Here is a 20210-nt window from a genome sequence, read left to right as displayed (position 1 = left end):
TGTGTAGGAAAAGAACATACATGATGCGGATCATTCGCTGAGGACTTTTATGATATTAGGGTGTCAATATTTTAAACTAATAAAATATTATTATACAAGAAATGTATAACAGTATGTGATTATCTTGTGTTACATAACTCTCAGAATTGAATCCTCTCCTGAGCACAAGCTCAGGATTACGTGAGCAGTTGGATTTTGATCAAACGGTTACAAACAGATGATTCCTTTAAAAGTTATAATAATTGTAGTCATTTGATCAAAATCCAACTGCTCACGTGGGCTAATCAGATCCTGCTGACCAGTCCACGTGAACCGTTGGATCAAAATCCAACGGTTACAAACAGATGATTCCTTTAAAAATTATAATAATTGTAATCGTTTGATCAAAATCCAACCGCTCACGTGGGTTGATCAAGAGGATCATGAGCTTGTGCTCAGGAGAGGATCCAATTCCATAGCGCATTGACACACAAGTAAGATGGAGTGGAATCAGCTTGTTTGGTAAGAAAGAAGAAGAGAGAAGACAACTAACAATTTTTTTGTGTTGTCAACATGTCACTCAATCGCAGCCGCAGGATCAAATCAGAAGGTGAGAAAAATATTCTGTATTCATGCTCAGCTGTACCGAAGAAAAATTGAACAATTATGGAAAAAAAGAGAGCAAATTAAAAAAAAGCAGTTCCCCACACGCCTCAAACTCGTCAATTTATGGCAGTTCAGTTCCCTGCAACGCAAACTAAAGATCATATCTATATTACTGTGTCTGGCCCCATTCGACCTAACTTTATAATAAGTTCTACCCACTATTTGGAAAAGTGCTTTTAGCTTTTAAGCTCGAACTCTTTGGTCCATGTGCTTGTGTTTGACTGTTAAGTAGCTATCTCTATTTCTCAACAGTTGACAGATCTTTTAATCTTTCAGTGCTTCGAGAGATCGAGGGCAACAAGTGATAGCATGGAGGAGGAGGAAGGTCCTTATCAGCCTCTTCAAGGCGGGGACGCCATTTCTTCCGACGACACTCGCCTGAACCAGCTCGGTTACAAGCAAGAGCTCAGTCGTCACCTCTCGTATGAACCCTATCCCCTTGAATTTCATTTTACCCTTAACTTCTTCTGTACTTGAATCTGATTCTGCTGTATATCTGAAAGCACTTTTGAGTTTTGACCTTTCTGTATTGGGGCTGCTGGGTTTATGCAGTTAAAGCACTTTTCATTGTGTGTGCATTTTGTTTCCCACATCACAATCACATATTTTTCAGTTCTGTTTACTTCTGGATAATTATCATTTATTCATCACAGCTGTTTTGGACTTTTAGTCGTTGAATATCAGTTCTAACATGAGCACATATAATATGATTGCTAATTTCCACTAAAATATCGAAAATGCATCAGATATTTTGGTATATTTCTTGTCACTCTCAACTACTGTTTAAAATATTAATATAGGAATAACGAGAAGCAAATTTATAAAAATATCGATATAGGTTGTCTTGAACATTTGCAATAGGGTGAATATATCAACTCATTTATATTTAGTCGAACTTAGAAAAAAAATAAAAAGAAAATTGAAAGTTTGAAACCTGCAATGGCAAAATATTTGTAGTGAATCTTCATAAATTTTCCTATATCCACAATTTCATAGATATTTTAAACCAGGAAAAGCTCCTTTCTTTTAATTTTCAATGTTTCAAATTGCTTGGGGTTTCATGCCATCTATTTCTTTTGCATATTTTCCTGGCCGTTGTTTTTGAACATCATTTATTGATTCAACATGTCACATTAGAGAGTGACTTTGAATAATATTTTTAAACAAATATCTAGTCAATTTATTTTAATTTTCTACTTTTCCGCCTAATAATTTAATTGGTCACACTGAATAAATAACTTACTTAGTTACGACCCAATCTGCAGTCAAAATGTTACAAACGAAGAATAAAAAGAGAAATAACAACTTACGTGTATAGATAACATTACAAAATCGAATCTAAAATTCTTGATTTCTAAATTAAGTAATTTGTTAGGCAAGACGAGAAAATCCAAAAGGACAAGGATTGTCTACCTTTCTACTTCCGGTGCCCTTCCGTGCCCTCTTATTTGTGTGGTCACGGTTAAACCACGTCAACATTTTATATATACTATTCATTTTTGTCTTATTATTTCTATAAAAAAAATATAAAATGTTGACATGACTTAACCGTGATCACACAAAACAACAGGATACGGAAGGGCAAACAATCCTTGTCCAATCCAAAATTGTACATAACCTCGTGTAACTCGTTTTTGTGATCTTGATTTTCAAGAGCAAAAAAAGGGTAGGAATGCGCTACTCACACGGTGCATGTTACGTTGTGTAGGGCAATAGCCAATTTCTCGATGACTTTCTCCATCATATCGGTTCTGACCGGTCTGAACACAACGTACAGTATGGGCCTCAGATATGGTGGGCCCGTTACCATGGTCTACGGGTGGCCCGTAGTGGGCTTTCTCACACTTCTGGTGGGCCTGTCCATGGCCGAGATTTGCTCTGCTTTTCCAACTTCTGGTGGGCTCTACTTCTGGAGCGCCAAACTCGCTGGCAAACGATGGGGCGCTTTCGCTTCTTGGCTCACTGGCTGGTACGTTTTTTATTTTTTCTCTTTTGATTTTTTTTTTTTGTCAAAATATTTTTATTTGTTTCTGAAGTTTTTTTTTTTTTTTTTTTTTTTTGATGAAGTATTAAATATAGCATTAGCATTTAGAATCAAATTATTTTGTTATTTAAGCGATTTTCTAATATAATTTTAATCGTGGAAAAAACATTTCAAATTTAATTAACTCCAAAGAAAAGTAGCATGCTGTTTTAACTAAATTTAACTCCTAATAAATTTGAATATTAATGTGTTAATTTTGGTGGATATGGGCCAAAGATAATTTAGAGCCCAATTTATGAAGTGGGCCTCCACAATTCGTGTGCTCAAGTATTAAGGAAGTCGTCGGCCCACGACCCATTTAGTGGGACCATCACTGTTGTTCGTCCATTGACGGGATATTTTTGAGGAATTTTTAACTTGTTCATTGATTGATTAATAGTTTGTTTAATCACTAATCCACTATTACTATTCTAATTAGACGGTCACATGGGATACTCGGTCAAATATTCAGATTCAAAACTACTAATCATTTGAGATCAGAATCTCTCGTAATTGCATTTTATTGACTTTTATATTCAATAAATTACGCACGGACGAGTGTATGATAATTATTTTCTAGTATCAATAACCGGAGTGATATTTTCTGTCAACATGAGAAATTTTTTAATGTATCGAAAATATGGTTCGATATACCGAGTATTGTAATACAAGTAATTAAAAGTTTTCCTTTATGCGTTCAATCATTTATATTATGATATTTAATGTACTCAACTTTATTTTCAATATGGTGAAAAATCTCTTGAGTAACATGATTTGCCTGTCCTATCATTTATTGGGGTTGTCACTTGTGGTATGACACTAGTTTGTCCTCCCATATCTGTAATTGCCATGCTATCAATGACCTTTCACAAATAATTTGTCAGCTCATGAAAATTCAAAACTTTGTTTTATTTGGAAGATTACACACACGACTTTGTCTGTTAATAAATCGTGTTTAATTCGGTTTCAATTAACAGAAAGTGAATGGATGAGATTTTAGAAACGATCATATTTAAATTTGATAATTTAATTATGAATAAATTCGTATGTATGGATCAATGCAGATTCATTCCGAACCTTGTTACACACGTGTGTTAGATTCGAAATTTGCAACGTATCATATAACAACCCTTTCCTTAGAGTTACGTGTTGCTTCATCTTTGAAGCCAAAATATACATGATAAGAAAATTCAGCGTTCACACCAAACAAATAGGAACCCAAAGATTTGGCACCAATTCCTGAAAATGTTTATGGGATGAACACGCCATTAACAGAAAAATTAATTAAAATAATTATATTGTCGTTGGGGAAGTCCAAAGACCCAAAGTCCATGCCCTGCCACGTTGGGAGCATCATCTTCTCCGCGCGACAAGGTGCATTGCCTACTGGTACTGGCTGATCTGTTTGGCCTCACCTCTTCTTCCTAAAGCTCCGTTCTTTGTTTTTCTATTCCCACCCATCCCGTTGACTATTCCCACCCTGCCAAGAAGTCAAGGAAACAGAATACCAGAAGAGATTTGGGTTTGATTCTTTGAATCCAAGAACAAATGGTGAGTGGTGGCGGTGACAGAATGGCACTGCCGTCTCATCAGCCTCCAAACGGTGGCGTTTCACAGGATTCCGGCCACGCCCGCCTCCACGAACTCGGCTACAAGCAAGAGCTCAAGCGTGACCTCTCGTAATTTTTCAAAACTTCCACTCTTTTACTTCGTTTTGAATCCAAAGCTTCAAGCTTTACTGATTTCTGAGGTTTTTTTGGTTGATGGGTTGGCTGGTTTGGAATTGCAGGCTGCTTTCAAATTTTGCGTTTTCGTTTTCCATCATATCGGTGCTCACCGGAGTGACCACTCTGTATAATACTGGGCTGAGATACGGCGGCCCTGTGTCTTTCGTTTATGGGTGGTTTATAACGGGTGTCTTCACCGTCTTCGTTGGGTTGTCAATGGGGGAGATTTGCTCCTCGTACCCAACTTCTGGGGGGCTGTACTACTGGAGTGCCAAGCTTGCTGGCCCCAAATGGGCACCCTTTGCTTCTTGGCTCACTGGCTGGTACTACTTTCCTCTCCTTTCAGTTCTTTTACTTTTACTAACAGTGCTACTCACTCACTTTGGATTTGATTGCTTAGAAAATGAATAAAATTTTGGAGTTTTGTCTGTGAGTATGTGTTTAAGTAGTTTTTACTGGTTTGAAAATCAATCCTTCATTGCTATGATGCTTCATTGCTAGGATTGGATCGGATTGGATAAGTTACTAGATCCAGCGTATGTTGAAGACATGTATGTCAACTTCCAAATTTTGTGAAGGAAACTTGATTTGGCATAGGTTGGTGTGTAGTTCTTTTTTTGGTTGCTCACAATCGTGGTGGGGATTAAATGTAGGACATGCTCAACATGAATAGCTCTGTCTTTAGATAAGGTAAATTAGACATCAGGACGGTGATGATGATCAGTTTTAGTAGAATTTATGTGGAATGAAGGAGGGAATAGGCTCTGATGCATCCGCTTAAGAGTTTTTTTTTTTTCGCTTGTGATGTCTCAAAGATACTAGAATGATGATATGATTACCATGTTATTCTGAGCCTAAAACTGAAATGTATATTGCCCTGCAACTTTAATCACAAGACAGTTCCAAGTTGGTCTTTCTGCCATACTATTTCTGACGACGGTAAATGTTTTTATGTTTTGCAGGTTCAACATAGTTGGTCAGGTACTTCCATGAATTTTTACATTCTAGAGTTTAAATTCCTCCATTGTTCATTGTGATATCAAGCTTGTTATGGCTGTGATATAATCCATTATAAGCTCTAACTGCATTTATACCTTTAAATTGCAGTGGGCAGTTACAACTAGCGTGGATTTCTCACTTGCACAGCTGATTAACGTGATCGTTCTCCTTAGCACACGTGGAGGGAATGGTGGTGATGGCACTTCGATAAATAAGTACGGAACCATTGGTATCCATGCAGGAATCTTGTTTCTACATGCTCTTATAAACAGTCTGCCCATCTCGTACTTATCTTTGTTTGGACAAGTCGCTGCTGCGTGGAATGTTGCAGGTGTAAATTACAATGTATTTTCAAGCTCTTTTTTGCTCGTTTTCAGTTTACTGTTTGAGGCCTTCTATATCTTGTATTTCTTATTGCTTTTGGAATATTAGGTGTCTTTCTCCTCATGATTCTCATACCCTGTGTTGCAACGGAGAGGGCTAGTGCGAAGTTTGTATTCACTCACTTCAACACTGATAACGGGGAGGGAATCAGCAACAAATTTCACATTTTTGTTCTGGGACTTCTGTTGAGTCAATATACCATAACTGGCTATGATGCTTCTGCCCATATGGTTAGTATATATTTCCCTTACTTTGAAATTACTTGGCCAAATAATTCTAACTAAATCCTTGTGTTTCCGTCAACTTCTGTTTCTAGACAGAGGAAACAAAGAACGCTGATACGAATGGACCAAAAGGAATAATTAGTTCCATCGTGATATCCATTATCGTTGGATGGGGTTATATACTCGGCATCACCTTTGCAGTTACTAACATCCCGTACCTTTTGGATGAGAACAATGAAGCTGGCGGTTATGCCATTGCTGAAATATTTTACCTTGCATTCAAGAGTAGATACGGCAGTGGAGTTGGAGGAATTGTATGCTTGGGAGTGGTTGCGGTTGCCATATTCTTCTGTGGTATGAGTTCAGTTACTAGCAACTCCAGGTAAGCAAGCCTGTTTTATTCTTCTCCTACAACAAGAGCCATCTGGGTAGGTTTTAGTCTCTCAGCTGTTCGCTGCACTTAATTTTCTTCTCAGGATGGTGTATGCATTCTCTAGAGATGGAGCCATGCCATTATCACCATTTTGGCATAAAGTGAACAAACACGAAGTCCCCGTAAACGCTGTTTGGCTTTCTGCTTTCATATCGTTTTGCATGGCACTAACAGTAAGCACATGATCACTTGTAGCAAAAATTTTATTTCTGCTTTCTTCGGCAACTGCTAACCATGTTTGTTTCGATCTTTGCAGTCTCTCGGAAGCCTTGTGGCATTCAATGCCATGGTTTCTATAGCAACCATTGGACTGTACATTGCTTATGCCCTACCCATCTTTTTTAGGGTGACCATGGCACGCAAATCCTTTGTCCCGGGACCTTTCAACTTGGGACGCTACGGGGTCCTTGTTGGTTGGATTTCAGTTCTTTGGGTAGCAACTATCTCTGTCCTCTTCTCGTTGCCCGTGGCCTATCCAATTACCATCGAGACACTCAACTATACTCCCGTTGCTGTTGGCGGTTTGCTGATCATCACAGTTTTAGCTTGGATCCTGAGCGCTCGGCACTGGTTTAAAGGTCCTATAACGAACATAGAAGCATGAACTTGTGTATATTCAATGTTGCAATCATCTATAGAATAGGTTTAGTTTTTAAGAAAATCTACACATGGAATTTACTTTGTTTTATCAAAAGCTGATTGGCTTAATTTGTTTAAATTACTCGTTGTATGGTAATAATATTGCAGATTATAGAAATGAAATCTCATTTGGCTACAAATATTTGACTTGATACAAACAAACTTTTAACCAACATAAAAGATGGAAGGGAAACAGGAAGTCTTCTGTAAAGCGAAACTAAAATTACGAACTTGAAGGAAATATAATGCATGCTTGAATGAAACCCTGCATTGGGAACTGATAAACTATGGTGAATCCGGGCTCTTTTCAAGTAAAGTTTCCGTCAGCCATGCACGGTAACGATTGGCATCACCTGCATTTGGTGCACTGTCAAACGGCTCAAACCAGTTGAACTTCTCTGGATCTTCTTCAAGCAGCTTCAACAGATCATCGTACTCCGACATGGGTTGGTTATTGTTTGAACTAGCTGGATGAGCTTCTCTTGCTGCAGCATCCAGCTCTTGGCTTCCACCGGTAAAGTTTGCTGGAAATGTTTCTGCATTGGTTTCATTGACTGAAGGTATCTGTTCCGGCACAACCTCAAGTACGTCAGTTGTTCCGGTGACTTCTGCTGAAAAGTGGTTCTGATTTTGGAAGTAGATTGGGGCAGTCGGGGCTGGAGTATAATACTGTGGTTGATTCATGCCTGCTTCAGTTGTTCCCATGACGTCCGCTGAAAAGTAGTTCTCATTTTGGGAATTGATAGGAGTATTCAGCGCTGGAGCATAAAACTGTGCTTGATTCATGCCTACTTCAGTTGTTCTCGTGGCTTCTGCTGAAAAATGGTTCTGATTTTGGGAATTGATAGGAGTAGTCGGCGCTGGAGCATAAAACTGTGCTTGATTCATGCCTACTTCAGTTGTTCTCGTGGCTTCTGCTGAAAAATGGTTCTGATTTTGGGAATTGATAGGAGTTGTTGGGGCTGGAGCATAAAACTGCGCTTGATTCAGGCCTACTTCAGTTGTTCTCGTGGCTTCTGCTGAAAAATGGTCCTGATTTTGGGCATTGAACGGAGCAGTCGGTGCTGGACAATAATTCTGCGCTTGATTTATGCTGACAGACGCATTCGGGACCTGAAAAGTATTTGCTGATATGTAGGGAGAACCAAACTCTGGTGTCATGTAGTTGGTACTCGGTAAGGTTCTTTCGCTTGCTTTAAACATGATCTCTTCCAATCCAAGTGGTTGGTTTCTCTCGATTTTATTCATGTCAGCTCCTAATGTGAAACTGTTTGTTTCTAGTATCTGATCCAAATTCTCAAACTTTCCTTGAGTTCTCAGATAAAAGTCATAGAGGCTTTCGCTTTGATGATTTGTGTTGTGAGACATGACTCTGTGTTCTGTATACAGATTCTGCCTTCTGTAGTCATTGAATCCAGTGAAAGAATTCGGAGTCATTAATTGCGTTGGATTGCCTTGAGCTCCAGAACTTGAAGTCCTTTGTTCGTACAGGTGGCATACCAGAGAAGTCTGCCTTGCTGGTGGAAATTCATTTCTGTTATTCCAAATGGATGATTTGCCTAATGAAGGTAAGCTCGTCGTGCCAACCTCCTGAATCCGGTGTACGTTTTTTCTATATTTCTGGAAGGAAAAAGAACGTAACATAAATCCTTCTGAAAACAATTACAAATGTGAAAAAAAGTTACTTGAGATACAAGTAGAAGAGAAACCTGCAGATGGCTTGCAACCTGGCGCACCGTTATATCAGGCACATTCATCCATTTCAGAATCCTTCTAGGACGAGCTTCTGCATCCAAAAGAAAACAAGAAAACGAACATAATTTAGCACCTTTCAAGGTGAAAGGAAAACTACAACGAAATATTAGATTGTTTTATGAGAAGTAAGAATTACTTTGATCTCCTAATGCACTTATGGCTGCTGTAAACTTGAGATGAAGTTCCGTTGTCCAAACGGGGTGCCACTTCTTCCGTTTGGAGCTGCCATCGCAATCTTGATTTTCCATTCCTTCCTCATCGCAATCTTGCTCTGTGTTTAGTTTAACCTTCTTCGCTTTTTCTTGGTCTTCTTTATCATCGACTGGTCTGTTTATCCCCAATGCTCCTTGTGTATAATTCTCTGCGGCTATCTGCCGTTCATCGCGAGTGTCTTGTGTGTCAAGACACAATTCGCGTCCGGTGGGAAGCCTAGACACACCGCCAACCTCATGGATTCTAATACCTCCAGTGGGAGGTATAAGCACACCACCGGCCTCGTGAATCTTCTTGCCACATTTTGTTTTATGCGTGTCCTTCCTTGGGTTCCTTACCTTCCGATAAGCGTGTTGCCACACATTTTTCAGATCCTCTGAAGAAACTGGTTTCTGAAGAAAAAAGCATGCTCCTTCAGCCAGGGCCTTCTTGGCGACATCAATGTTCACTTCGGAGGACATGACTGCGATGAAATATAAGTTATGGAACAGTTGGTGCACAACTAGAAGAAAGTTCTAGAAGCCAATCAATCCGAAAAGAAAGTTCTAGATAGATTGAGGCTTACATATGACAGGAATCTCGTTCTTATGAAGCACCTGTAAAAGCGAAAATTTGTCTTTATCTGGCATGCTGATGTTAGCCATTACTAGATCGTAATGATACTTTTGTTCCTTAATCATCGACAAAGCAACAGAAGCCAGTGCAGTTGTGGTAACTAGAAGAGAAACGAGAGAGAGAGAGAGCCATTAACCAAGTTACAAAATATCCAGATATTAAAAAAATAATAAATAAATAAATAAATAAACTTTATGTGCAAACAAATGATGTATATGAAAGAAAATTAATACATATGCCTACACACAAGAAATCTTCAAGTGATAATATTAACGAAAAATTATACACACAAATAAACCGATAAAATCAGAAAAATTTATCTTAATCATCAACGAAAAATTATACAGACATATAAACAGATAAAATCAAAGAAATTTTATCTTAATGTGTATGCAAGAATATAGAGACCAAAAATTATATAGACTGATAAAATCAGGATAAATCTTATATCGTTGTGTATGCGATAACTACTTTAATCATTTAAATGTCCCTTGTTCATAAGAAAATCCCCGTTATTCATGCTTTAGATCCACACAAACAATTTCAAATTTTCAATCTAAAATCAATTACTTTGTTATAGACGTGTATACATAAAATGTAGGTGGAATTTCGTATCCATGTCACTCTTATTTCATAGATCAACTTGACACCATATATTAATATTGGCGTATCAAATTAAGCTTTTGTTGACTAAAGATCTTTGAAGGTATCAAAACATAGGCCTAGACAAAAGAAATGATGAGAATTATGGAATGATTTACCTTTGAAGGAGTATTTTTCTAACGTCGACGCTATGCACATGAGGGACAATGTATCATGATCTACCACCAAGATTTGGAGGCCATGGGCAAAGCTAGGGAGACCATTACTTTCTTTAGGGCTCATGTCTTCCATGGACACCAAAACAATTACAACAAGACTGAGTGCGACAAAGAAAGTACGAGATCCAGAAGCTTGAATCTGAAAAGAAAAATTATTTAGAAGTTAGATTAGGGGGATTAATATCATAGAAAAAGGATTAGATATAGATTAAGAAGCTTTAAGCTCTTAACCTAGAGAGAGATATAGAGAGAGAAAAGATGAGAGTTACCAATGACATGAACTTTGAGGTGCTTAAGCAAAATTGAAATTTATTTGTTGTGAGAGCTCACATTTATCTATATAACTGAAGAAATTGTAGTGAAGCTCAAATTGTGAGTGAAATGGCCACACTCTGGTCAACGGAGTGTCGACCAATGTGGTTAAAACTTGAAACTGAAGTACTAAGAAGAAGTGAAGGAGAAAATTTCAATTATTTTCTTATTTGTAATGCATTTTTAAGTTTTAGCCATTATTTTTGTTTATGAAAACAGAAAACATTACAACGAAGATCCTCGACGTAATTTTAAACCGTACATGTCCAAACTGTACTTAGTTTCTTAAGGCCGATTCCACTCAATTAAGACTTGATTGTTATTATAGTTCTAAAAAAATTGCAGATGCATGTTCTGCATAATTACAAGGAAAGTATAGAACAAGAAAAAAAATTATGAAAAAATTCCCTAATATTAAGGTTTTTGACCAATGAGCTTTTTAGGCAAATTAATTCAAAAGTCATGACTCATGACTAATTTAGAAGCCCTTATCCTGATTAACAATAATGTTTAATTCCAATTCTTAATTTTGATGGAAAGTGAAAAAAATCCAAAAAATGTTCAAAGTCAGCAACAAACTCTGACACGTGGCTTGAATTGACTTCTCTTAAAAGTATAAAATTGCTCCAAGAAATGATGAGTCAAAGAGTTAGTTATTTGGAGTTTTAATGAGGTTTTTATTTTTAAACTTAATTTCCTAATATTTAAAATGACTAGTATTATTTTAAAATAAAAATTATGTTGCAGCTTAGGCTGATTACTTATGAGTACCAAATAATGTTACTAAATCTGTTAATTACGAATAACTAGCCCTATATATTACAGACGAATTTAATTGGAGTCGGATTACTCAATACTTAAATAGAAAATAATTTGAGCAACTAGTTTAGCCACGATTAGTGTGAATAACTTGTTATATTAAAAATTAAAACAAAGTTTGCGCCTATTGGCGTGGCGGAAGTAGCCTTGGGCTTCTTGGTAGGCGCTCCCGCGCTTCAATCTTTTTTTAATTTGTAAAACTTCCATATATTACTAATTCAATATAACTTTTGCTTTACAAAAGAAAATTCTCGTTATATGCCATATAAAAAGAAGAGAGGAGTGAATTACCTAAAATTATTCGAACTTTAGGGTTGATTCCAAACTACTACTTGAACTTTGATGTCTTAACAAACTAGACCCAACACGCGAAAACTATACATTTAGGCACATTAGTCGACGAGTCTATCGACGGATATGACTTTGTTGAGCCATCAAAATTCCGGTACTAATTTGAAGTCGACCTTAAAATTTAAGAGTCTTAAGTGGTTCACCCAAATAACAATTAATGATTATCTTTTTTATACAACAATTTTGAATGTCACCTTAAAGAAGGGTTCAAGGGAAATGTCATCGCGACTTTTCAAAATCCTGTCATCACACTCTAAAATCGTCAAGTTTTCCTAAACTCGAATTTGATATCAGTTTATCCCCTACTCGTAATGCATCGTTGAATAATAAAAATTAAAAATTAAAAAACCACCAAGTTTTTCAAAACATACTGTATGTTTTATTAAGTTATCAAATATTTTAAGTATTTGGTCTTCACAAATTCTCAAATGAGAACCTTAAAAGAGCATGACTCTTGAAATTCGTATAAAAAATTTGGCATGTTGGATAATTGGATCAATAGATCAGGCCCAGCCCAGAGATTTTTTTCTTCGAAAATGTGTTTGATTAGGCTGCTTCTTTCGGCGGGACGCTTAAAAGATAAAACTATCGCTTGAATTAAATTGAATTGAAAAGTCGGAGAGTCTGACTTCTCGGGTCGACAATGGTGAGATGCTCACTCCAAACGCATTAGGGTTTTAATTTGTTCAGATTTCGATTTTTATTCTATAACTATATTCAGCAGTGGTCGCACATCTCACTGTAACTTCTGATTTTCCAGGAGGATTTTTCCGAAGAGCTCGAGCCCTTATTCGATTACAGACGCGTTCAGCCCGTCAATCTAATATGCCTCGACGGTGAGCTCTTTCCTCCTAATTTTGGTCGATTCGGTTGAGAGGACGCATAAATTATTCAACTTTTTCATAAAAAAAAGCTTGATTCGATTTTTGTTTTTGTTTTTATGTTTGTATAGACGATGAATTAGATGCTCCGTCAGCTTCTCCTCCGAAAAGGAGGAAAATTTCCGATTCCGTGGTAACAATTTGTTATTGAAATTGTGCTCTGTCTCTGTGTGGGTTAAATTCCATATGATAAGAGGAATTGATGTAAATTGCAGTATCTGTTGACATTATTTTGGATAATATTGTGATTAGGTTGAGAAGGTTGACGAACCTGTGAAGGTAGTGAATGTTATTAGCTGTGAAGATAAGGAAGAGGAGGACTGGTTACCTCCTCCACCCAAGGTTTCTGCCGGCGCTAAGCGGAAGGGTGGGGATTCTACCATAATGGAACTGAGGTATTTGGATTTTGGGTTTTTTACTGTAATTATTATATCTCTCAAAACATATAGATTATCTTTGCCTCAAGTAGAAATTTGTGACGCGTTAGCAGCTAGTGCATGCGCTTCCCGTTCATTAGATTCAAGTTGGTAATTGGAATTTATGCGTTTATTGTTTTATGAAAGAAGTATAGTTCAATGTGGCCAGTTATCTTAGAATATTAAGGCTTTATTTGGGTCTCAGATATAGTGATGACGAGTTATGCTTGTTGTTTTTGGTTTACCCTTTTTCGTTTTGGTTTCTCTGTTGCAATTCAAATTTTCCAATTAAATGTGGTCTGTGAATGTAGGAAAAAGAAGCAAGAGCTGGCATCATTTGCACAATCAGCTGAAAATGTGTTGAGATCGGTAGAGGAGTCTGTGAAAAGAGAACTTAGTAGCTCATTGGAGGCTGTTGAAGAACAACCTCCAAAGCCCCGCCCTGAACGAAACAAAATTGTTATATCTATTCAAGACAAAGATGGAGTTAAGCAGTTCCGTATTTATGCGGTATGTTGTGCAGAAGTATTAACCTTTACAATATTTTTGTCTAGTACTCTTTGGCCTAATCTCTGATGTATATACGGGCTATGTGATATTAAACAATGTAATATTTCAATTGTGTTTTCTTCTACTTCAACAGGACGACAAGTTTGAGCGGCTCTTCAAAATGTATGCTGATAATGTTAAGCTTGACCTTCAGAGTCTGGTGTTTTGTTTTGATGGGGACAAAATAGGTCCAGCTGCTACGCCTGATGCCCTTGGGATGGAGGAAAATGACATTATTGAAGTGCATTTTACCTCAAGATGACATGGTAATGCATCAAATATGATTTCGCAATCTATCTTTCGACTTGTATCGCTTTTTACATTCTTGCTTTAGGGTATATCCTTACACTCATGGTATTAACGTTTTAGGTATAAAAGTATAAATTCATCAAATTTCCTGGAAAAAGGAGATTAGGAGCAAAAGCCTTGGTTTGGTTATGCTTAAATTTGAAAGAGTGGACATGGTTGGGTTGATTAAGAGCAAGAACCCGTTTCGCCGGCTTCAGAACTGGGGAATCTCATAAACATGTTGCCACATTAAAATCATTAGATGTGCCAAGAAAGTCTTTTTTTTAGGTAGAACCAAATTACGAAGTTTTGATCTCGAAGTGGAATAATTGTCATATCGTGTAACCGTGGCTGGTCCTAATGCTGAAACATCAGTACTCTAGATATTGATTCTAGCGGTTGAGTTCATTGTTTTCTGGAATCTAATCCAATTTTGCTTCGTTACTGCTGCTGTCGACAAATACTTGTTTTAGATGTTTATTTCTCATATTTGCCCATTGTTTGAGTTTTAGCTATAATAGTTTGTGTTTCTGGTTCCTTTCGGCTTTCCTCTTTGAATTCAGGTGTTTCTTCAACCGAAGAACTTAATCCGTCACCTTGATGAATCTTTGATGGGGACTGGAAGGGCCTTTGACCGGCATCTTTTGGTGTATGTTTGTAGTTTGTGCAGTACCTGCTCTTTAACTGTATAGTGTGTCATTGTATTTTGAAATTATTTTAGAACAAGTGCAAGCTTCGAAGTACAGAGATTGGATTTGGAGAAAGAAAATATTCTTCACAAATCTCATGTGAACGTGGATAGTGGACCTGATTCAGTACTCCCTAATTCTGTTTTGCATTAAACGGGCACGTAGCTTTATTTGGCTGGAATTTGTGATTTGTTAGCATTCGTTTAGAAGTGCTTTTACAATGTTTGAAAGCGCTTTTGGTGAAGATTTTTGGAGCGAATCATTATAAAAATGCAGGTGAATCTTGAAAAAACACTTTAAATGTTTCCTACAAGAAGCACATAACTAGTGCTTCAAGTGCTTTTGGACCCAAAAACATTTTTTCTAAGACCGTTTTTAGTTATTTTAAAAATACTTCCAAACGAGCGATTATTTGCTAATGCTAGTTCAATTTTTGAGATGCTATCTCCATCTCTTTTGCCATTCGTTATCAAAATTCAAAACCACAATAGCTATTTTCAGCCTATTTCGATAACGAAAACTGTAGAATTCTCATTTACGCAATTATGATAGTAATTTAAATCAATCACGCAATTATGATAATATTTCAAATCAATACGAAAGGAACACGTATAAAATATAAAAAGTGCACTCACATTTTATGTAACTGAAAGAACAGAATAGGTGGGTGGATTACAAACCGAAAGAAAGTAGAGAAATTGAAACAGCAAGTGAGACTTCGGATCACATGGATCGCGTAATTCACGTGCATTCACACTTGTCTCTCAGCCAATTGGAACTGGATAACGTGGATGATGATCCCATTGCCACGAGCCACGTATCCGAATCCACGCTGGAAAAGTTTCCCCTCTTACATGTCCACGTCAGACCCATAAAGCGCGATAAAAGCAGGAAGAAGAAGGAAGTAGAAGATAACCAAAACAAACGAGCTCTGTGCTCTCTCTCACTCACCATCTCACCTTTAATTCCCTGCTCAACAGAAAGAGGTACTTTTTCTCCGAATTTCGTCCAACCTTTTTTTTTATTATTTGAAATTGTAATTGAATTTTCTATATGATGTTAAAATTTCAAACTTTAATGCAGCCTTAATTACCTGTTTAACCACGCATCATTAACTTAAACACACGATCCGAACAGTTTATCTTCTAAATTCTCGTTTAAAGATCATCCCCGTAGAAATTCACCGAAATCGGAAATCATTTAGCCATTCGGTTAATGCATAAAGATTCATTGCCTTGTCTCTCAACCATCCGCATCCGATCTAAAAGCTGAGGAACATGAAGCTCTGATCTTATTAAGATCTAATCAGAAAATCTCAAATAGTACGTTTGTATATATACATGCAAAAAAGATTGTACATTTCATGTTGGTTATATCTGGCAGAAATAGGGCTCGGCAGATTTGGGGTTTCAAAGTTTGGAAGGATAATAAAATGGAGAAATTTTGTGAGTTCTGCTTGGCATTGAGGCCGGTTGTGTACTGCAAAGCTGATGCAGCACTTCTTTGCCTCTCCTGCGATGCGAAGGTCCATTCGGCAAACACACTTTTCAACCGGCATTTGCGCAGTATCTTGTGTGACTTGTGCAGACATTTCCCGGCTTGTATTCAGTGTTTGGATCACAAGATGTTTATGTGCCGTGCCTGTGACCGTGCTTTGCACACGATCGCCTCCCAACATCCAAAAAGGGCAATCAGCAGTTACACAGGTGAGTTTTTCTAGTACGCATCAATGTATGCACTACATTCTTCAACTGGACAGATAGAAGATAGAACTGGTATATCTGACGGCCGCAAAATACGCAGTACATTGATGCATTGTAGAATTTTCGTGCACAGGTTCCCCGTCTGCTGAGGACTTTGCAGCATTGTGGGGTTTCAAATTGAACGAGACCGACAATTGTAGTGCGCATTTGGATTTGAATGGGACTCTGTCCAATTCTTGTGGCTCTTCGTGCGACTCAAGTGCAGTAAACTTGGATAGTCTAGAGCAGTCTTGCTCTCAAGCTGAAGGCCTTCTGGCAGCAAATTCTCTCACCTGGATTTCAGGTGCTGAACCTGAAGCGGGATCGAGCAGTCAACAATACAAGGTATGCAGGAGCTTTTAATTGTTCTCTTTAAACTTGGCTGACAATGTAATTGGCACTGTTGAAATATACAATATGAATTTGGTATGTAAATATTCGTTAACTAGTTTATATTTATCCGCGCTTAAAAAGCATGAGAGTATCAGAATTGGAGTTTCTCTTGATATTGAACATCTGCCGTTATGGATGAGGTGCAGTCTTATGTGACTAGGTCTGGGAATTCGCTGTAACTTCGTGCGTTAAAGTGTATCTGACTGCGTTCTATCTTGCAGATATCTCCTGAAGGTCAAGAGAACAATTTCATTCTGCACCAGATTCTAGAATTGAAAAGGATTCAGCTTTCTGGGGGAAACGGCCCTTCACTGCTGGAACCCGGTAGAGAGCAAAGTGACCTATCTTCCTCAGTACTTCGGACATCGAAGAGGCTCGATGTTCATCTTGATCAGCGTTTACAACATTCTCAGAATGCCGGCATTAAATTTAGGCAAAGGGACAGTCCGGTTCAGGAACTGAAAGTTGATCATTTATCATTTCCATTTTCTCAAATGGAGCATATGCAACCATCTTCACCTGCTGGACTTCCATTGCATACAGAATCCTTTTGGCAATGCAGAAGTCCGGTTCAAAGTAATCAGGTTCGATCAACGCCGGTGAAATTGATTCATTTGGAATGATATGTAGTTACATCTCACTTGTTACTCGTTTAAACACGGATAGGCTATCGTTTAGAAGTGCCACAAGGGAGATTAAGTTTTAATTATGTTCAACAACAACTGATAACTTTAGGCCTTGTTAAAGATCATAACACATTTCATTTTGTTTTTCCATATGATCATGTATTGGTTTTGCAGTTGTGGCCTCAAAATATGCAAGACATAGGGGTTTGTGAAGAACTTGTTTGTTCTGATGATTTCGATATACCTGATGTTGATATGACATTTCAAAACTTCGAAGAACTATTCGGAGGTGATCAAGATCCTATCAGAGCTGCAGTGCTTCATGATAAAGATGTGTCTTACTCGTCGGTGGAGAAGGGCATATCCCTGGACAAATCGGATAATGGCAATGCAAGTGCAGCGTGCGAATTTTGATTTTCCTTCTCTTCTGGTTTCTGACTTAAACTCTTTTCTCATTTATGTTCCTAAATGATCATTTGGCAGGAACATGATGCATCAGAGGCTTCATCTGTTTTCATTAATCGGTCTGCTCACTTGGACAACGATAAGGCTTGTAACCAACCTGAAAACCATCAAGAAAACATGGATTCTCCATGTCCTATTCAACCGTGTTCAACTCTGTCGTTCTGTATTTCAAGGCACAGCACCGAAGGCAGTGGGAATGATTGTCATAACAGCGAGATTTCCCCCATCACCGGAGGGGAGAGCTCAAGCAGTTCACCTCATGTAAGTAAAAGGAGGAGGAACAAAGATTAGAAGCATTCCCGGCTGTAAGCCTGTAAGAACAAGGATTCTCTGCTCTTCTAAACCTTTCAAATACGAGGTTTTATCTAAATTAACAAATTCTGTTCTCGTTTTATGTTAATACTTCAGAGAAAAAAATCGACATCAATCATCTACGTCTGACTTAAGAAGGCGGGCAAAAGGCAGAATTGCAAAGTGAGAAGACTCTGATTTGGACGCGATTAACGTGACTTCTGATGAGAAGAAGAAGCTGATTGAATTTCTGCATTGGATGCATCTTGGTCTTGTACATATACCTGTACAGCTTGATTTTCTGGTTTAAAAATACATTTCATGCTTCGTTTAAAAATCTTGATATCATCTCACATTACATTAAATTATAAAAAAAAAAAATTACTTCAGTTAATGCAATATGATTTCCTTGTTGGTAAATATCACATCTAGAAATTACTTTGCGACCTTTGGTGCAACGGAAAAGTTGCTCCTTTATGACGAAAAGGTCACGAGTTCTAGTTGTGGAAACAGTCGCTTTGCAAAACGACAAGACTATGTACAATAGACATCTCTTCTTCAACCCTGGCAAAGCGGGGAGCCTTGTTGGCTTGGGTCGCCATCTTTTACTTTACTTAATACAATATGATTTCCTTGTTGATATATATCACGAATTTGTAAACTCGACAAAATGATAGTTTAGAACGCGCCTTACATGCAGTGAATCAAAAACCCATAAACAGTTATTCATTGTCCACCAATTGTGGTTAACGAGTTTTAACATGCACTTGTCATAATCAAAATGGTTCATTTCTTAATTTACATTTAGAAAATCATATGTGTAAAAAAAACAATAAAAATGAATATGCTTTAGCCATCCTTATTTATCAAATAAATACACAGTTAATCACGACGATCTTATTTGTTACCAAAATCATCAAGTGTTTCATACATATAAAAAACTAAACTATCTTCAAATTTATTGCATAAATAATCTTTAAATGATGAACAAGAAAATAAACAATCCTCTCATTAAATACGTACGATGAAAAATTGAATTTAAAAACAAAAAAGGTTAATTAGACTGAGAAAAACATGTGTTGCTAACAAGTGGCAGTGCTATTGGGAGGAGTCAATGTGGGATCGATCATATTATTATCATTCACCACCAAACATTGGATATTAGATTTTGATGGGAGATCAACTCTCCCCAAAAGCACAAGCTGGTTGTTATACCTGCGGCTGTGTTAAACAAGCAACCTCCTCCCCGTAACCATAACCGATAGAAAGTGATGATTATATTCCGTCTTTCATTTGAATGCTACTCACGTCCTAATTGTTAGGAATGTCGGTACTACAAGATAGAGAATGCACAAGGTAAAGTAGAAAATGGACGCCAAGAATTTATGTGGTTCGGCAATTTATGCCTACGTCCACCAAACAAGGAATCTTCACTACAAGAAAAAAAAATGAATACAACAAGAGTAGTCTTACCAAGCCAAAGACAAGGCTTGATGGATACAAGAAAGTATAACACACACTTTCTATCACTCTAAACTTCACTCACACAATGTGTAGTGGAACACTCTCACTCTCACTCTTGGAGTGGAACTCTAGCTTTGGACTTGATCCTTTGCTACTCACTCTTGGTTCTCAATTGGTTACATCACACCCATATTTATAGGTGAGGGCTTGGCATTCTACTAGTTTCTAGTTCCTTCTTCAAACCTCTAGTATAGAAAAATCTAGACTAGCCATATACTTGTAGCTTCTAGATCTTTCCATTTGCAACCAAGGAAGCTAGTACTCTCTAGCTTTTTCCATCAACTTAATAACATTCTAGAATTGTCTAGCAAGCTCCAGCCTCATCTCTTGCTTACTAGAATAATCTAGAACATTGATCATGGGCTGGACCATATACCAACAATCTC

General features: G+C 37.5%; 5 protein-coding genes across 8 annotated transcripts; 3 read left to right on the top strand and 2 right to left on the bottom strand.

The window, feature by feature from the left end:
• The first annotated feature begins 822 nt into the window (after window positions 1–822).
• Window positions 823–7214, top strand: LOC103402653 (amino-acid permease BAT1 homolog). 2 transcript variants are annotated; one of them, XM_008341400.4, is made up of 8 exons: window positions 823–1067; window positions 2354–2614; window positions 5358–5376; window positions 5503–5725; window positions 5827–6008; window positions 6095–6384; window positions 6479–6608; window positions 6692–7214. In XM_008341400.4, the coding sequence occupies exons 1-8, from the start codon at window positions 955–957 to the stop codon at window positions 7037–7039; spliced, it is 1566 nt and encodes a 521-aa protein (XP_008339622.1). In that variant the 5' UTR covers window positions 823–954; the 3' UTR covers window positions 7040–7214. The 2 variants fall into 2 exon arrangements, with proteins under 2 accessions (XP_008339622.1, XP_008339621.1); XM_008341399.4 differs by lacking the exons at window positions 823–1067; window positions 2354–2614 and adding exons at window positions 2696–4347; window positions 4458–4718.
• On the bottom strand, window positions 7184–8732 carry LOC139192760 (uncharacterized). The gene has a single exon (XM_070815429.1). It carries the CDS (start codon window positions 8716–8718, stop codon window positions 7360–7362), a length of 1359 nt encoding a protein of 452 aa, XP_070671530.1. The 5' UTR covers window positions 8719–8732; the 3' UTR covers window positions 7184–7359.
• A 213-nt stretch (window positions 8733–8945) lies between these two features.
• LOC139192752 (two-component response regulator ORR21-like) lies at window positions 8946–9686 on the bottom strand. The gene is made up of 2 exons (XM_070815420.1): window positions 9608–9686; window positions 8946–9505 (listed from the first exon to the last, which is right to left on the bottom strand). The coding sequence occupies exons 1-2, from the start codon at window positions 9684–9686 to the stop codon at window positions 8946–8948; spliced, it is 639 nt and encodes a 212-aa protein (XP_070671521.1).
• A 2676-nt stretch (window positions 9687–12362) lies between these two features.
• On the top strand, window positions 12363–14964 carry LOC103402651 (uncharacterized). Of its 2 annotated transcripts, none has more exons than XM_008341397.4 (7): window positions 12363–12606; window positions 12721–12796; window positions 12913–12974; window positions 13094–13236; window positions 13569–13767; window positions 13901–14072; window positions 14658–14964. In XM_008341397.4, the coding sequence occupies exons 1-6, from the start codon at window positions 12604–12606 to the stop codon at window positions 14066–14068; spliced, it is 651 nt and encodes a 216-aa protein (XP_008339619.1). In that variant the 5' UTR covers window positions 12363–12603; the 3' UTR covers window positions 14069–14072; window positions 14658–14964. The 2 variants fall into 2 exon arrangements, with proteins under 2 accessions (XP_008339619.1, XP_008339620.1); XM_008341398.4 differs by having other exon boundaries at window positions 12390–12606; window positions 14176–14964.
• A 684-nt stretch (window positions 14965–15648) lies between these two features.
• LOC103402650 (putative zinc finger protein At1g68190) lies at window positions 15649–18720 on the top strand. 2 transcript variants are annotated; one of them, XM_070815763.1, is made up of 7 exons: window positions 15649–15769; window positions 16167–16489; window positions 16620–16870; window positions 17140–17502; window positions 17719–17934; window positions 18028–18270; window positions 18418–18720. In XM_070815763.1, exons 2-7 carry the CDS (start codon window positions 16216–16218, stop codon window positions 18448–18450), a joined length of 1380 nt encoding a protein of 459 aa, XP_070671864.1. In that variant the 5' UTR covers window positions 15649–15769; window positions 16167–16215; the 3' UTR covers window positions 18451–18720. The 2 variants fall into 2 exon arrangements, with proteins under 2 accessions (XP_070671864.1, XP_017178976.2); XM_017323487.3 differs by having other exon boundaries at window positions 18028–18322.
• Window positions 18721–20210: the final 1490 nt, after the last annotated feature.

This window comes from Malus domestica, chromosome 16 (assembly GCF_042453785.1).
Source record: "Malus domestica chromosome 16, GDT2T_hap1".
NCBI classification, from domain to species: domain Eukaryota; kingdom Viridiplantae; phylum Streptophyta; class Magnoliopsida; order Rosales; family Rosaceae; genus Malus; species Malus domestica.
The sequence above is the reverse complement of the archived record's forward strand: the minus strand, read 5'-3'. Positions and strand labels throughout refer to the sequence as shown.

Excerpts from the sequence above, each read along its gene's own strand:
- LOC103402653 (XM_008341399.4), top strand. The coding sequence starts at position 4,217 with ATGGTGAGTGGTGGCGGTGACAGAATGGCACTGCCGTCTCATCAGCCT. Across the intron at positions 4,348-4,457 it reads GAGCTCAAGCGTGACCTCTC|GCTGCTTTCAAATTTTGCGT; the intron begins GTAATTTTTCAA and ends TTGGAATTGCAG. Across the intron at positions 6,385-6,478 it reads TCAGTTACTAGCAACTCCAG|GATGGTGTATGCATTCTCTA; the intron begins GTAAGCAAGCCT and ends TTTTCTTCTCAG.
- LOC139192760 (XM_070815429.1), bottom strand. The coding sequence starts at position 8,718 with ATGTTACGTTCTTTTTCCTTCCAGAAATATAGAAAAAACGTACACCGG.
- LOC139192752 (XM_070815420.1), bottom strand. The coding sequence starts at position 9,686 with ATGGCTAACATCAGCATGCCAGATAAAGACAAATTTTCGCTTTTACAG. Across the intron at positions 9,506-9,607 it reads GAACGAGATTCCTGTCATAT|TCATGTCCTCCGAAGTGAAC; the intron begins GTAAGCCTCAAT and ends ATTTCATCGCAG.
- LOC103402651 (XM_008341397.4), top strand. Across the intron at positions 12,797-12,912 it reads CAATCTAATATGCCTCGACG|ACGATGAATTAGATGCTCCG; the intron begins GTGAGCTCTTTC and ends ATGTTTGTATAG. Across the intron at positions 12,975-13,093 it reads GGAAAATTTCCGATTCCGTG|GTTGAGAAGGTTGACGAACC; the intron begins GTAACAATTTGT and ends TATTGTGATTAG.
- LOC103402650 (XM_070815763.1), top strand. The coding sequence starts at position 16,216 with ATGGAGAAATTTTGTGAGTTCTGCTTGGCATTGAGGCCGGTTGTGTAC. Across the intron at positions 16,871-17,139 it reads CGAGCAGTCAACAATACAAG|ATATCTCCTGAAGGTCAAGA; the intron begins GTATGCAGGAGC and ends TCTATCTTGCAG. Across the intron at positions 18,271-18,417 it reads GCTCAAGCAGTTCACCTCAT|AGAAAAAAATCGACATCAAT; the intron begins GTAAGTAAAAGG and ends TTAATACTTCAG.